This window comes from Onychomys torridus, chromosome 1 (assembly GCF_903995425.1).
Source record: "Onychomys torridus chromosome 1, mOncTor1.1, whole genome shotgun sequence".
In the NCBI taxonomy this organism is placed as follows: domain Eukaryota; kingdom Metazoa; phylum Chordata; class Mammalia; order Rodentia; family Cricetidae; genus Onychomys; species Onychomys torridus.
In genome coordinates, this window is record NC_050443.1 from 34,157,620 (window position 1) to 34,174,494 (window position 16,875).

Genomic DNA, 16,875 nt, shown 5'->3' on the forward strand with positions numbered 1-16,875 from the left:
ATATGATGGCTTGATAGGTAATGGGATGGCCTTTCTGAAGAGGTGACATTTCCACCGAGCCCTAAAAGATAAGGAGCCAATGAAAGCCTTGTGAGGGAAAACAGTCCTGGCTTAGAAAGGACAGAAAAAGTCCACGTGGTCAGAGCAAGTCGGGATTGGAGAGGAACACCAGCCATACTTGGGGGAGGGGAGGGGAGGAGTGACAGCCAGAGACATTAGGGCAGGGAGGACCAGGCCCAGTGACATGCAGAAGGGCTGCTATGGGAGGGTGAGCTGAGAGGAAGCCACAGAGTGCAGACAGAGCCCAAGGGGATGTGCTGCACAGAGCTGCCCATGGACGGGTGTATTTTGCAAAGGTCAGTGGTGAGGTCAAGGGCTGGGTTAAGTATGATGGTGTTGGGAGGTGGGAGACAGTGACTGGGAACCAGGGATGGAGGATCACTGCCGGGAGAATGGTCTTGAGCAGGAAGGGGTTGACCTCTCCCTCTCAGAAGTTTGGGAGGGAAGAGCCATGCTCTGTATGTACCCTGGGGCATTGTGAAGGCAGAGCTACTGATAGGATGGGCTTTCACTCTCCTTCCTGGGACATTGGTTCTAGGGAGGTATCTAGGAACTCAAACAGCAGCTCTTCTGCCCTGCTCCCCTTCCTCCAGCAAGGGACAGCATTGACTCTTAATCCCCCGCCAATCTTGTCCTGCCCCTGGCTCTGAGGAGTGTTTACCTTCAGCAGAGTTCCTAGAGTGCAGGGGGAATGGAAGGGACATCACCAAGGTCTGCAGCCCTGGAGAAGTGGGACCAGCCCTTTCACTCAGGTTCCCTGGTAGCTGAGCCCCAGCTGAGCAGGAGCCCCCTGGTTCACAGACTCTAGGTCACAGGCTGGGCCTTTTCTAGACCAGGCTGCTCTAGAGGTTGGGAAGCTCTGTTGCTCAGGAGGTTTTTGTCTTGCCAGCTGGGATGACAGCAGCTCCGTCAGCAGCGGCATCAGCGACACCATAGACAACCTCAGCACGGATGACATCAATACCAGCTCATCCATCAGCTCCTATGCCAACACGCCTGCCTCCTCCCGGAGAAACCTGGATGTGCAGGTAAGGAACAGGATAGGTCTTCCCAGGCTCCCCCAGTGTCCCTGCTAGCCCCGGCTTGTGGTGATCAGAATTCCCAGGCTAATGAGAGGAGGATCAGCCTTTGGCATCTAGTCTCTGTCTCCTCTGTGCAGGAAATGGAGGCCAGGTAGTGGGTGATGCAGATGGCAAAGCGGCCTTGCACCCTCATTGTTTGTGGTGTGAGTGTTTGATCTGCCCCTTAAAACCCCACTCCTTGGCGCCACTCTGTATCTTGATGGAAAAACTCCCCTTTCCCGACCCTCCACTCCCATGAGGTGTGCACCCCTCAACCTCCCTCTCCCTCTCCTTCTCCTCTCTCTTTCCTTCCCTCTTTCCTATCTTCTCTCCATCTCTATTATAATAAACCATTCTTTCCTATCTTCTCTCCATCTCTATTATAACAAACCATTTCCGCGCAGATGTAGTCTCTGGGTTGTGAATGTGTATCCACTGCCGTGCACGCATGGAGTGGGTCACCCGTCAGCCTGCCACTACATCTATCTGCCCAACATGCCAGCATGGTTCCCTGCATGAGTAGGATACTCTGGCCCGGCCAGCTGGGGATTTCCCATGCATGAATAATCCATAACAGTGAAGAGACCCTATTCCCTCCCTGGACCTCAGTTTCAGTCTGTTTTTAAACAAACAAGCAGAGAATAGAGAGAGAATTCAGTTGATAAAATGCAAGCCTGAGGACCTGAGATTAATACACAGAAACCACATTAAAAAAAAAAAAATCTGGGTGTGGTGGTGGGCATCTGAGCTCCCAATGCTGCAGAGGCAGGGACAGGTGAATCCCTGGGGCTCATTGACCAGACAGCCTGGCCTCCATAGCAAGCTCCCCGTTATGAGAGACCCTATTTCCAAAAAATGGCAGGTAACACTTGAGGAATGGATACTCAAGGGTGTCCTCTGGCCTTCACATGTGTATTCACACATGTTCACACACACACATGTGCCTTGTTTAAAGTGCACACACACTCTTAAATGTTCAGATAGTAAGCAAAGGGCTGTTGGTTCCCCTGGTGTGGATCCTCTCTGCCACATGAGCCATTGCTATCTGAGCACTGGTCTGATCTCTAGGGAGTAAAACAAAGGTTCAGAACATTATATTGGGCAGTCAGTATGTCCCAGCCTGAGGTTGGGAACTGTCAGGGGCATCTGTGGATCACATCCCCTGCTATTGTGTGTCTGTTGTGTATTGCTTGGCCTACACTAATCATTCTTCTTATAAATAGCCTCCCATATATTTTTTTTGAGACAGGTTCTCCTGAGCCCTACTCCACATCCCAAGTGCTGGTATAACAGGTGTGACTCATCTTCCTTAATACAACACTGGGGATCTCAACCTGGGACTGTGAGGATGCTAGCTAGAGACTGTTCTACCCACTGAACTACATCCCTAGTCCATTTTCTTTTTTTCCTTTTTTATTGTTGTTTGTTTTGGTTTTTGTTCATTTGTTTGTTTGTTTTTGAGAGAGTTTTTTGTTTGTTTGTTTGTTTGTTTTGTTTTTAGAGACAGGCTTTCTCTGTGTAGTTTTGGAGCTTGTCCTGGATCTCACTCTGTAGACCAGGCTGGCCTCAAACTCACAGAGATCTGGCTCTGCTTCCCAAGTGCTGAGATCAAAAGCGTGTACCACCACCACTGACTCGTTTTTGAGAGTTTTAATGTGATCCAGGTTGTCAAATGTAGAGATCTCATGTTTGCACCTGGCTTTAATTTATTTTTTTTAAATTGTATTGTTGCACATGAAAACATGTACCTAGATCCTGAAGGCGAGAAGCTGTTTCTCTGCAGGAGCAAGCTCCTTGACACAGGTCACCTGTGAGCAGTGTGTAACAGTAGCCGCCAGCCAGTTCTGCTGCTCTAGGACTTGACATTTCAAACACAGATAGCTCCATTTTTGTGGACTTAACTTTTGGTGCTCACTGTATTTCCCAGTGGCTGGATTTCACTCTGTAAGGCTATTTTACTGAAGGTGAAGTATGGTGTCATCCTCATGGCTTGTCATCAGCAGAAGCTATGGCACTTCTGGCATGGGTTAACCATTTGGGGGCTGGTATTTGGGGTGAGCTACTGATCAAGTCTAGGAATACCACCCCCTAACCACCAGCATGTCCCTGTCTCTCTCTCCCTTCCTACCCTCCCATGCCTCTTCCTCCACAGTTGCTTTTTACTCTGTACAGCTAGGGGCCATGTTGGAAGCCTCTGTTTCAAAGGTGCCTCTTCTTTGATGGTAGGTAGGGATAAAGAAAAGCTGTGTTAGCAAAGTGGGGATTATTTCCTCCCTACAGAAATATAGCTGCACACTACCTGGGGAAATGATTTTGGCATTGCTTTTGGGATCACCTGTCACTTCTTACAGTCTTATTTTAGCCAGAAGTTGCAGTAGGCATGTGTATGTGTGTGTGTGTGCATGTGTGAATGTGTGTGCGTGCATGTGTGTGTGAATGTGTGTGAGTGTGTGTGAATGTGTGTGAGTGTGTGTGCGTGCATGCGTGTGTGTGTGCGTGTGTGTGTGTGTGTGAGAGAGTGTGTGTGTGTGAGAATGTGTGTGAGTGTGTGCGTGTGTGTGTGAGAGAGTGTGTGTGTGTGAGAATGTGTGTGAGTGTGTGTGTGTGTGTGTGTGTGTGTGTGTGTGTGTGTATGTGTGTGTGTGGTGGTGGTGGTGGTGGTGTTCTTGTTACCCAGACAACAAGAAGGGGCACCAAGATTTTGGGGTAAATACTTTGTATCCTGACCCAAGTGGTAGTTGTGTGAGTATGCTGATTTTCTGGAATTTTTCAAGTAATGCCCTTAAGATTCTATGCTTTATCATATGATCACACTTACAAGGCTAGAGAAATAGCTTAGTTGCTAAAAGCATATGTGGCTCTTGGAGAGGACCCGAGTTCAGTTCCTAGCGCCATGGTAGGTGGCTCATACTGCCTGTGACTCTAACTGCAGGAGATCCCATGCCTTCTTCTAGACTCTGTAGGCACAAGCACATGTATGCTCTCTCACACACACACACACACACACACACACACACACTCACATACACTCACACACACTCTATAATGAGTGAGATAGTGAATTTCAGGTCAGCCTGGGCTATGTGATATATGAAACATTCAAAATTATACACACACACACACACACACACATATACACACACACACAAACTCACTCTGTAGTGAGTGAGATAGTGAGTTTCAGGTCAGCCTGGGCTATGTGATATATGAACCATTGTTGCAAAATTACACACACACACACACACACACACACACACACACACACACTCCTAGCATTCATATTACACCTAAATAATCATATTTTAAAAACAAACTCTAAGCCATACTCCCTGAGAATGATCACCCATTGGTGATCAGACACAAGTTAGTGCTGCTCAGCCAGCCTAGGTACCTGCTGGATACTAAATATCAGTATCACTTTTTCTTTTTGTTCCTGATGCTCACTCTGTATTCATGATGACAACAGCCACCAAGCTTCCAGACTGCCCTTAGATACAGAGGTGAGGAGTGGAGGAGGGTCGCCACCTGGAGAGTAGGCCGGCCATAGGAAGTACACAAAGCCATGTGGTACACCTGCAGATGATGGGGCAGACCCTGTGGGTGATCAGGGCGATCTGGGACACCAAATTGGAAATCCCTCCCATCTGCCTCCTTCCCACAGCAGAAGTTAGTCTGCAGACCCCATTGATACCAAATATGATGGCTTCCGCACACATGCATTTGAACTTGGTGCAGGCAAATGCCTTGCCTCTTTGACCAGCACTTTGCTTTCTTCTTACGGATGCCACAGGGTGACATTTCAAGGCTACCACACAGAGGTCTTAATCAAGATCAGAAGTAATTTTTTAAGAGATATGAGAGTTCACTATTAACTGAGTCTGTTATTTGCTCCCTTACAAACCTACCCAAATTTAAAATATTAAAATGAGAGCCGAAGTAGGTCTGGGTAGCAGAAATGCTGGCTACAGCCTTGGCTACCGACATGCCTATTGTCACGGTGCTTTTAAATGGACTTTTCGTGACATTCCCTTTGTTCCTGTCCAGGGAGCATCTCAAAATATTTGACTCCACATTCTGGCAGCCTTGTGCCTCCTCCCCCACAGGCTGTCAGGAATGCTAAGGGCCATTACCCCTCTTTGAGTGGATTGAGCCTGGAAGATGTGCCTGCACCCTCCCACTCCTTGGTACGCTCTTCGGGGATCTTGTCACACAATGCTTTACCCTGGGCGAGTGGGCTGCACAGCCTGCCAGGCAGGACACATGAGGCAAGAGAGGACTTGGTATTTCCACAAGAAGCACAGCCTGCATGGCCTTCCATCTGAGGAGAAGGGAATTTCTTTTCTCAAAAACGCAAGGAGCTACCCTGTTTGCTGATGGAAAGAGGAGGAGGCAGATGGAGAAGGTGTGATCAATGGATCGCTGGGAGTGAAACTTCCCTGAGGGGACTGTTCCCACTGAGACACTGAAGAGCTTTGAAGATACCCCACAAGGCCTTCATGGCCTGTTTATGGGTACCCCGAGCCCCTGTGCTCATGGCTCAGTGTGAGAGACAAAGTCCTCTGAGTCAGACCTGAGCCCCTCCGCATGACCACCTCTAGGAGAGCGGGTGAGTCCAAGTGCCAACTGTGGCATCAGAGAGGAGGGTGACATTGAAGTCAAGTGCTCTGGGGTTGAGTTTTTCACTCTGTGACAACCTGAGATGATCCAGTCAGACTGACTCCTAGAGCCTCTGCCTTCTCGTCCAAGAAATAATGGCCAGCAGACCTGCACCCTGCAGTATGTCAGCAGCATACCAGCTCTGAACATGCTTCTCCCAGAGTGTGAGCTGGTGAGCTGCTCAGAGGCCCCTCCTCTCTCTCTGCACCTTGCCTGCCTTTCTCTTTCTCCCTCTTGCATCTGTGATGGTAATTCAAAGGGCAGCATGCTGTTGTTGTGTATTTGGCTTGTAGCTTCAAAGCAATCTGCCTGCCTTTCTGCAACATCTTGTTCTTCACGCACTGTGTTGGTGCACAGGGTTTTAGCAAACACACATATGCCTGTCATGCATTCTTTATACAGTCAGTCCTTGACCACTCAGAGTCTTCCACAATTTGTGGAAGGCACTAATCCAGTGCTGGGGTGGTGAGCTGCCTATGCCAAGATTTTCTTTCATTTTCAATGCCTAAAGGTTTTTTTTGCTTCTTTTTTTTTTTTTTGGTTTTGTTGTTGCTTTTAAATGAAATTCACAGTGGGCAAAAAATACCATTCTCTGTTAATCTACTTATTCATTCATTCATTCATTCATTTATTTATTTTTACCTCTAAAGGCAACAGAATTGTGAGTAACGTGGCCAGGGTTGCTGCCCTGTGTGTCCTGGTGTCCTCTAGATGCCAGGCTATCAGGATGGTGTGTTCACCAGTCTACCTCCCGGGGAGCCACTGCTTCTGACTTTGGGCTAGTTACTTCTCTTCAAACCTGTGCTTTCATGGAAGGGTTGTGTACAATGTGATTGACAACCCAATCTCAAAGGATGAGCTGAACGTATCTGAGGGTCATAGTGTCTGTGGACACACGGAACAGTTGATGCTGCTGTAATTCTTTATATTTTGGGGGCTCCAACTTAAAGGCCCCTCAGCATCTTAGCCTGCAAGGGATTCAGTGTCTAGAGGCTCAGGCAGCTAAAACTCTGTTTTAGGTCTGCAGGACATGGAGGAGATAAATGCTAAAGATACAGCGGGGCCCTGGGATTCTCAGAGCTGGAGAGTTTGGTGAGGAGAGTCGCTGTTTATGAAATTCTTCCACGCTTAGCTCTGAAGTTCACCATCCGCTCTCTGGGGCTCTGTTCAGTCCCATCTGTCGGACACCCAGTGTAACAGTCTTAGAGATGGGAAGGAACCCAGGCTCTCACACAGCGGTGAATGATAGCAGCCAGTGCTGGAACTCAAGCCCACTGGGCTCTAAAGCCACTGCCCTTCCCCTTTGGGGCCAGACTTCCCCCTCTGGGAACACTGCCCTCTACTCCAAGGTCCCTCCTGGCTTATCTGCCCTCTTCCCGCTTGCCTGTTGATGACCAAGGAGACATCCAAAGCTTCAAAAGGAGGTAGGGCCACCAGTGTGCTGACCTCCTGGCCCTCCTCTTATGAGGTCTGGGAACCAAGAAACAGACTCCTTATATTTTAACTTCTAAGAGATACCACCAATGGTTACACATGGCTCCAGAAGGATTTGCTAAGCATGTGTGACTGCAAACCTGTCAAGATGTCCCAGACAAACACCCAGAGCTATGCAGAAGGAGGTTGGAAGAGCTCTCACCCTGCACCAAGTTAGGGGAGGTAGGATAATTGGAGGACTGTTCTACCAGAGAAAAGAAGGCCCCAGGCTGGGGACATGTGCACTCTCTGTTATTGATGAAATTGGAGTCTGTCCTAGGGTCTGGCCCAGGGGCCAGGCTACTCTAGGCCTGGGCTTGAGACTTGAGGCAGCTAGACTGCCTGTAGAAGGGGCATCTGCTAGGTGTGGGTGTTTTTAGTAGGTACCCTGAGGGGTGCAGAAGGTTGCATCTCGGGTTATAGTCAAGGACTGCACTGTGCTACAGTGGTTAAATTATGAGCTTGGCAATTGGACAAGTAGAATTCCCACAATGCTTTCCTCATTGTGTGAGCTTGGGCAAGTTTCTTTCTGTCTCAGTGTCTCGGTATTCTGTTATTTTCTCATGGGTTTTTACTGAGAAATATAATGAATTGTATTCATGTGTCTGTCTCTTTCTGTCTCTGTCTCTCTGTCTGTCTCTCTTTCTTTGTCTCTCCCTCTTCTCCCTCCCCCCCCCGCCCCGCCCTCTCACTACGGTCTCATGGAGGCCAGGCTGGCCTCAAACTCCCTAGTCAAAGATGACTTAGAATTTCTGATCTTTCTGTCTCCAAGTCCAGAATGCTGAGATTACAGCATGCCACTGTGCTGGGTCTCTTAGGGACTGGGGGAACCCAGGCATCTTGCATGCTAGACAAGCACTCAGTCGGCTGAGTGATGCCCCCAACCTCATGCATGTGTTTTTTAAATAATTGGAAAATATATTTTTATTGTGGCCAGACACGGTGAGTACATGTTTATAATTCTCTACCTGGGAGGCAGAGGCAGGTGAATCTCTTTGAGTTTGAGAGAAGCCTGTTCTTCATGGAGAGGCTAACCAGGGCTACATAGTGAGAAAAACAATCATTATTTCTCTCTGTATGCACATATACCATGATGAGAGCGTGAATCTCAGAAGACAACATTGTGGAGTTGTTGTCTTCCATTCTTACGTGGGTTCCAGGAGTTGAACTCAGTACCTTTACCTTTGCAACCATCTCACAGGCTCCTGGCCCACATATTTTTAAAAGCATATTTATTAACTTGTGCCTGGAGTGATGTAGTATCCAGTAAGCTTTAGGCTTTAGTGTCACTGTTATTAACTGCATTACAATGTGATTGTGGGAAAGAGGTCTACGGACATTGAAAACAAATAATACAGGGGTCAAGTCTGAAAAAGGTGCTCCAGCCTCAGGATGTCTTCTTAGAACATATCCTTCTGGGTTAGGGTGTGCTCACTGCAAGCTCCATGAGGCAAAGGCTTTGAATACTCTCTGAAGTACTGTTGGTACAGAGAGTTGCCCTGGTTCCTGGTGGCCATCACATCTCACAGTCGTACATGTATTTACGTCTGTCTATTCTGTCACTGCTGCTTTTGATGACCTTAAATTCCACAGAGGATGGGGACTGATCTGACATTTTCTAAGACACTACCTGACATGTGCAAACGGCGAGCGCTAAGTTCACTTTAGTTCACTGAGTACAGAAGGATCTGGAAGGAAACGGGCTGAGGTCACTGAGTTTGTGCTCATCTTTCAAATGATGACGTCATTTGAAAGATGACGGTAATATTGCATACCTTCTGACTGGCTTTCACTGACCTGACCCTGGATTGTTTTGTTGGGTGTACCATAGCCTCAAGTGTGTAGTAGCTATGTGTTCGTTTGTTCCCAAAGCTTGGATGAGCTTCCCCTCTGCCCGTCACATGGCTGAGTATGTCTTATTGTCCCTTCCCATGACCCATCTCTGGTACTTGGTATGTGGCTGAGGCGCTGTGTGTGTGTGTGTGTGTGTGTGTGTGTGTGTGTGTGTGTGTCTGCAATGAGTGGGTGAGTGGGTGGCAGTCACAGGGGAGCGGGGGGGGGGGGTGGCGGAGAGGAGAGAGGAGGTTGAACTTCCTCTTCTGGTCTACACTGAGCTTTCATCCTGTCAGCACTCTATAGGAAGGGCATTTGTTCTGTTGTGCGGTGTGCCTCAGGCCAGGTCTTGCCCAGTTCACAGTCATCTCCCATCTTGCCCGCACGGCCCCCTCTAGCAGCTTATATAGGGGGCTTGTTTCTCCAGTTGGTCAGCCTGAAAGCACTGCTGCCTTCCCCTTTCCTATTCCATACCCTCCCCCCAGCCTCAGGCCCCAGAGGCCCCAGAGGCCCCAGAGGCCCCAGAGCATTCCGCTCCCTTTGTGTCCTTCACCCTTGCAGTTCATTAACGACACACTCCTATCTCTCCCCCAGCCTCATGGCCAGCAGGACAGGCTCTTCCAAAGAAAGTTGCCTAATTATCTTACTTGACTGAGGGCTGCCACGTCGAGGGGATCCAAAGCTCAGAGACAAAGCTGGGCAGGAGAGGGTACCGTGGCTATTGCCCGCTGAAAGCTTCACAGATCAGATCGGTGGAGTTCACATGCTTGCCCGTTCCCTCTCGGGTGTTAGACTGTCTGCCGAACTGGATGCAGAGATCTCCCTGTTAGAGGAGTGACAGGAAGATGTGGAACAAAGGGACATGCCGGTGCCAGCAGAGAGTCAGAGTCAGGGCTGGTGGACCCTTTCCCAACACCTCCTCTCTGCTGTGCCTGCTCTCCTCCTGGGGCCCTTGGCCTGCTCTGCTCCGGCCCCTTCACTCTTTTCTTTCTCTATCAGTTGTTCGTTGAAAAAAATAAAACTAGAAGATGCTGTGACTTTCTCACAAAGTAAGCAGATGTCTGAGGTTTTGAAAGTCCTTAAGCAGTCCTTGTATTGGCATGGCCTGCTTGGGTGAGCTCTAATTCAGTGAGTGTCTGTCCACAGACTGATGCTGAGAAGCACTCCCAGGTGGAGAGGAATTCCCTGTGGTCTGGCGAGGACATCAAGAAGTCAGATGGAGGCTCCGACAGTGGTGTAAAGATGGAGCCGGGCTCCAAGTGGAGGCGGAACCCTTCAGACATGTCAGATGAGTCTGACAAGAGTGTGTCTGGCAAGAAGAATCCCGTCATCTCACAGACAGGCTCGTGGCGGCGAGGCATGACAGCAGAAGTGGGTATCACCATGCCAAGGACAAAGCCGTCAGCTCCGACAAGCACACTGAAGACACCAGGGACTGGTGAGTGGGAGGCCAAAATCATGATGACTCCAGTGGGGACATTACATTACAAGTGGCTTCTTCAGAGTGCTGCGTTGCTCACAGCCATACCATCTTTATGGTGTGTATGAATGTTCCTGAGCATGTGTGTGTGGTATTATGCACACAAATAATGTGTGTATGCCAGCACATGTATAAGTATGCATAATGACACCAGAGGATAACCTCAGCTATGTTCCTCAACACCATCATCTATTCTTTTCACCTTTTTTCTTGTTCTATAATCTGTCTGTCTGTCTGTCTGTCTATCTGTCTGTCTGTCTGTCTGTCTATCCATCCATCCATTCATTTGCCTATTATTTTTGTTTGTTTGTTTGTTTGAGATAGGATCCCACTGTCTAGCTCTGGCTGTCCCGGAACTCACTCTGTAGATAAGACTGGTCTCAAAATCACAAAGATCCTCCTGCTTCTTCCTCCCAAGTGCTGGGATTGAAGGTATGCACCATTATGCCCAGCTCCACCTTTTTTTTTGTCTCTCACTGGCCGGGAGATCACCAAGTAGTCTAGGCTAGCTGGTGAGCTATCTCCATCTATCTCCTATCTCCCCCTCCCCAGAGCTAGGATTATTGATATACCCTACCACAACTGCAAGCACTTTGCTGACTGAGCCAGCTCTCCCAGCTCCCACAACAGCTTCCTTGAAGGTTTCCTTCCCTCACACTTTCTGAGGAGGAATGTGTATGTGAGTCTGACTATAGTTCCATGCGGGTTGTTTTCATTGTGTACCAATTGGCTCAATATTTGGCTTCACCACTCACCAGCCAGTTAACACACTAGTACTGGCTCCTCAAGGCCATATTAGGATATTGTACGCTGTCCCCTGGAAATGTCAGGGTCAATGATCACTGTGCAAATCTCTCTCTCTCTCTCTCTCTCTCTCTCTCTCTCTCTCTCTCTCTTGACCTCCTCGGGGTACTATTCTCCTTTAGGAAGCAGGATGATCAAAGTCTTTAGAAGGGTCTGCATCCTAAGCACACTAAGCCAGCAGAGTTGGGTTCTTGGTCTGACCTCACTGGTTTCTCCCTTAGGAAAAACAGATGATGCCAAGGTGTCTGAGAAGGGAAGGCTGTCGCCCAAAGCCTCCCAGGTCAAGCGCTCCCCATCGGATGCTGGCCGCAGCAGTGGGGATGAATCCAAAAAAACCCTCCCCAGCAGCTCTAGGACACCTACTGCCAATGCCAACAGCTTTGGATTCAAGAAACAGAGTGGCTCTGCCGCTGGGCTGGCCATGATCACAGCCAGCGGGGCCACCATCACCAGCAGGTCTGCCACACTGGGTAAAATCCCCAAGTCATCCGCCCTTGTTGGTCGGTCCACTGGCCGGAAGACGAGCATGGATGGAGCCCCAAACCAGGATGATGGGTACCTGTCTCTCAGCTCTCGGACGAACTTACAGTATCGGAGCCTGCCTAGGCCCAGCAAGTCCAATAGCCGGAATGGGGCAGGCAATAGATGCAGCACCAGCAGCATCGACTCTAACATGAGCAGCAAGTCAGCAGGCCTACCAGTGCCCAAGCTGAGGGAGCCCTCCAAAACATCCCTGGGCAGTTCTCTGCCAGGGCTCGTCAACCAGACAGACAAGGAGAAAGGCATCTCTTCAGACAACGAGAGCGTGGCTTCCTGTAACTCTGTGAAAGCAAACCCAGCTACCCAGCCAGCGTGCAGCTCAGCTCAGGCCACTCTGCAGCCAGGGACCAAGTATTCAGATGTGGCCTCTCCCACACTCCGCAGGTAAGCAAGTAGAAATGCATGGAGCCAAGGGCGGCCGGAGTATGTAGCCTGGCGCCCTGGGCTAATAGACTCTGACTTTGACATAAAGCAACCTGTGGCACTTTGGTTCTTGGTAAGGCTGCACTCAAGGCCAGCTCTCACCTGCAGGTCTGTAGTCTGTGCATTATTCTTCCCATGCTGGAATGGGAGACAGAAAGTTCTAGAATCATGCTTCCTGAGTTCAGACTCAGACCATTTTAATTAGCTCCCAGGTTGCTTTTCTCAACCCTGCCTGGGTTCCCTCATCTGTTCATTGGAGCTGCTGGGACTTCCCTTAGCATTCCCACTAAAGCTCATCTTGTGGCTGTGCTTGGCTGTGGAAGGCACCCAGTGAAAGTCAGCGACAGTAAGGGTGAGTTCCCGGCACACTTTCAGACCCAGATTTTAGCTCACGGGATGCAGGTGTATTGTTTTCTTATCTCAGTACCATCTGTTGTTCTTTTATGACACATGGACAATATTTGAAATGTTAGCTTTTTAAAATACTGTTACATATGTAAGTGTGTATAGCATATTTCACATATGAGTGGTCACATGCACATGTGTCCAAACACATGGAGGCCTGAGGTTGAAGTCGGTGTCTTCTTTGATCACTGTCCACTTAATTACTGAGGTAGAGTCTCTTGCGAACCCAGAGCGAGGCTAGTCTGGGGGTTGATTGCAGGTGGGCACCACACACCTGCCCATCCTTCACATGAATTCTGAGCATCAGAATTCTGGTCCCCCTGCCTGGCTGGAAGGGGTTTATTCAGTGAACCATCTCTTTAGCCCCACTCTTTCTTTTCCTTTTATGTAAACCTCTAAAAACAGAATCATTTCTAACAGAGGGGAATTGACATCCCTTTGAAAGGCATGTCTTCCCCACATCTCTGCACTTGGTAGAAATTCTTATTGTGGGAAGGGTGTCCTTTAACAGTTCTTTTAAAGCATTCACTGGTCCCTTATTTATTTATTTTTTTATTTATGTTTTTATTTATTTATGTTTTTATTTATTTATTTATTTATTTATTTATTTATTTATTTATTTATTTATTTATTTATTTATATTTTGAGTAAGGGCCTTTTTACATAGTCCTGGCTGTCCTGGAACTCACCAGGCTGACCTTGAACTCAAAGAGCTCTGCCTCTGCCTCCCCAGTGCCGGGATTAAAGGCATATGCCACCACATTCAGCCACTGGCCCATTTTTGAATGGCAGTTGCATACATAGCTCTTACCTTACCTTTTGGGCCATGACCAGCCCCAGGATGGAAAGTTGAGGGGTGTAAAAATAGAAATAAGACCCTGAACCCATATTTGAGGCTGATCAGGGATGTCTGAAGACCCTAGAAGGAGTATCCCACATGACAGTGGAAGGAATCCATGTGGTGTGCCCTGTCTAGACTTGATTATTAAGATGCCAGTAATCATTAATTTTTAAGGGTAGCATCCCGTGGGCTGTGCTTGCTGTTTTAACGCACTACCACATAAATGAAATATTTCTCTGCTGCTTGCCTCGAGTAGAAGAATAAAACATGGTCTTAAAAGTCTTTCCTTTGGTGGCTACAACGGCATTTGGCTGGGCCCTCAAGCTAGTGTACAGGAATCTTTAAAAGCACAGGGCTCCTCACATACACCCTTGCTTGGGTAATCTCGCTTTTCCTAAATCATCCTGGTGGTCTGGCTGCACATTTATTTGTTGGCAAGGAGAAGCCTCCTGTGTAGTGAGATGGATAAGTCCCTTCAAGATTTCAAGTATTCATACAGCTCACCAAGTGAATTTGTGTATGGGATGGGAAGTCAGGCAAAAGTGGTTCTTATTTTTGCTTTCTAACAATGAAAAGTGGCCATCAAATCACCTGCCCCCTAATTGGGAGGTCCCATTGCTAAGAGTATGTAAGCATCCTGATGCCTAGATTCCAGAGTAGGATAGTGCAATCCCTGATTCTGCCATTAGATATTGTAGTGAGGGTTATATATCTGCTCATGCCATACAGATACTGAGATTAGAGGGACTGTTTTCAGGTGATCAAGGTCAAACTCAAATCACTCCAGGCTGTGGGGCAAAAAGCAGTCTGCCTGTCACAACATGTAGTGTTCTTGCTGGTTTTCAGGGCCACTTACCCCTTCACTACTTCTGGAGGGTGGGGTAAGGCCCTTGCATTCTAGAACATGGTCTACTCTCTGGCTTGGAGCTGGTGTCACCAGAGTACGTCTGCCCTTGGAAGAGAAGGCCTCTGTGTATTCATGACTGACACGTTTGCAGAAGTGAGCAGAGGTGGCATGGCATGGCATTTCTGTGTGTCTGTTTCAGAGACACAGTTTGTACCCAGTATGTCAGGTCCAATGTCTTCTGGACCCAGCATGTTTCTGTGTGTGGTGTCGGCTCACACAAGTTCTCCGGCTTTCTGTTGCACATATATGTGTGCCCATACTTCTCTCCTAGGCTCCCTCCAGATATAAACTCATGGTCTTGATTCTTTGTATTATGCTGAGGGATCAAAGAAACCCAGTCCTAAGGCTTCATACCCGGTGTCACAGGAAGAAGAAACTCTTTTCTTTCTAGAAGATTCCTGAGTTGGGGCAAGCTTCTAGCTATTCTGTTTAGAGAAGAAAAGGGATGCAGGATCATGGAGGCATGTGGCTAGACATGTGGAAAGTGTTCCTCTCACCTGGACTTAGAGCTGTGTCCTGGCTGCAGCCTAGAGCTAGAAAGAGGCCCCCGGGAGGCACCACCTAACTGCCAGCTTTTCTCTAGGGAGACTCTAGTGTGTCTGCAGGAAAGACGACTGCCCTTTTCACTACTTCCTCTGCCCCAGCCTTCTCCAGTAGCTCTGCACACCTTGGTCCCAGGTATTTGTCCCATACCACCCTTTGTCTCTTCGCAGACTCTTTGGTGGGAAGCCTACCAAGCAAGTGCCCATCGCCACAGCTGAAACCATGAAAAGTGCAGTGGTCATCTCCAACCCTCATGCCACTATGACCCAGCAAGGTAACCTAGAGTCTCCCTCAGGCAGTGGCGTCCTGAGCAGTGGGAGCAGCAGTCCTCTCTACAGTAAGAATGTGGACCTCAACCAGTCTCCTCTAGCCTCCAGTCCCAGCTCAGCCCACTCGGGCCCCTCCAACAGCCTCACCTGGGGTACCAGCTCGTCGGCAGTGAGCAAGGATGGCCTGGGCTTCCAGTCCGTTAGCAGCCTGCATACCAGCTGCGAGTCCATTGACATATCCCTCGGCAGCGGTGGGGGACTGAGTCACAACTCTTCCCCTGGTCCAGTCACCTCCACTAAGGAAGATTCCCTGATGCCTTTTGTCCGCACTAGCAGTGTGAAGACCACACTGTCGGAAAGGTTGGTGCTATACCTCAGGAGGATGTCCTTCCCTAGACATAGGAAGACGGTTAGGGATCCAGGGGCCTTGCCTGGGAGGTTTCTTTCTTTCTTTCTTTCTTTCTTTCTTTCTTTCTTTCTTTCTTTCTTTCTTTCTTTCTTTCTTTCTTTCTTTCTTTCTTAATTTCTTTTTTTTCCATCTGGCTTTTCTGTCTTGGAACTCTCTCTTTAGACCAGGTTGGCCTTGAACTCAGAGACCTGCCTCCCAAGTTCTGGGTCTAAAGGTGTGTGCCACCGGGCCCAGCTTGGTTTTGATCTTTCTAATCAGTGTTCCTGGTCTAAGCCAGTTTAGGTTGGAGTTGGTCTTGGCTGTTTGCTGCTATCTCTTTTTTTCCATTCGGATGTTCTTGGTGCTCGGAGCTACTGGATGAGGACAAATCGATGCTGCTGTCTGAAATGACATTCACATGGAATTGGGCTTGTCAACTTAGGGACGATTGCTGGGGCTCTGTCAACTTCAGCTACTCCTTCTCATGTAACTTAGCACACAGAGTAGGTGACCAGGGAGCAGCAGGGGAGGTTTGCTGTCCTGTCACCACCCTCCTGAGATGCTGCTGGCCACAGTGATAAGAGATGGAGAATCTGCAAGAGTCCTAGGAGCCCCGATTCTGCTGCAGTCTTGGGGTGTGTCTGGTTTCTGGAGCAGACATGGGGAACCAGGCCGGGGTCAGTCTTGGGAGTGAGGAAAGTATTCTGACTGACCATTGTGTCTAACGGTGCCTCTTCCTTCCATCTAATGCTCCTTCTCTTGTTTTCTACCTGCCTGGACTTCTAGCCCTCTCTCTTCCCCTGCCGCTAGCCCTAAGTTCTGCAGAAGTACTCTGCCCAGGAAACAGGACAGGTAATGACATCATAGGCCTGCTGAGCCTCTGGCTTCTTCTGCCTGTGTCTGTGTCAAGCCAGCTGCTCTGTGCAAGGCTGTTGGCCCGAGGCGCCTGCTTGTGTCTGTGGCTCCGGTGTCCTCTGTGATAGCCAGGCATGCCAGTGAGGGTCCGCTCCACTGTCCACTAAAGCCCAGGGAATGGTGGCAAGTGGGTGGCCACCCCAAACCCTGCCTGCCACTCATCCAGGGCTGCAGGAACTCTCACTGGCATTCCCCCGTGGTGTCCATGGCATGTTCCTGCCTCCCAGCTTCTTGCTTTTTCCTCCCTACCCCTCTGGGTACTGTCTGCTACCCACTG

The 16,875-nt window shown here is 48.9% G+C and overlaps 1 protein-coding gene across 7 annotated transcripts in view; it reads left to right on the forward strand.

Moving 5' to 3' along the window:
• The window catches only part of Nav2 (neuron navigator 2), a 349,974-nt gene that overhangs the window by 274,133 nt on the left and 58,966 nt on the right, over positions 1-16,875 (forward strand). For all 7 annotated transcript variants that reach the window (XM_036181890.1, XM_036181892.1, XM_036181904.1 and 4 more), the window contains 5 exons: positions 950-1,088; positions 10,230-10,521; positions 11,589-12,291; positions 15,197-15,655; positions 16,470-16,535. In XM_036181890.1, the coding sequence (XP_036037783.1) occupies positions 950-1,088; positions 10,230-10,521; positions 11,589-12,291; positions 15,197-15,655; positions 16,470-16,535 (1,659 nt within the window). The remainder of the gene's footprint in view (positions 1-949; positions 1,089-10,229; positions 10,522-11,588; positions 12,292-15,196; positions 15,656-16,469; positions 16,536-16,875) is intronic.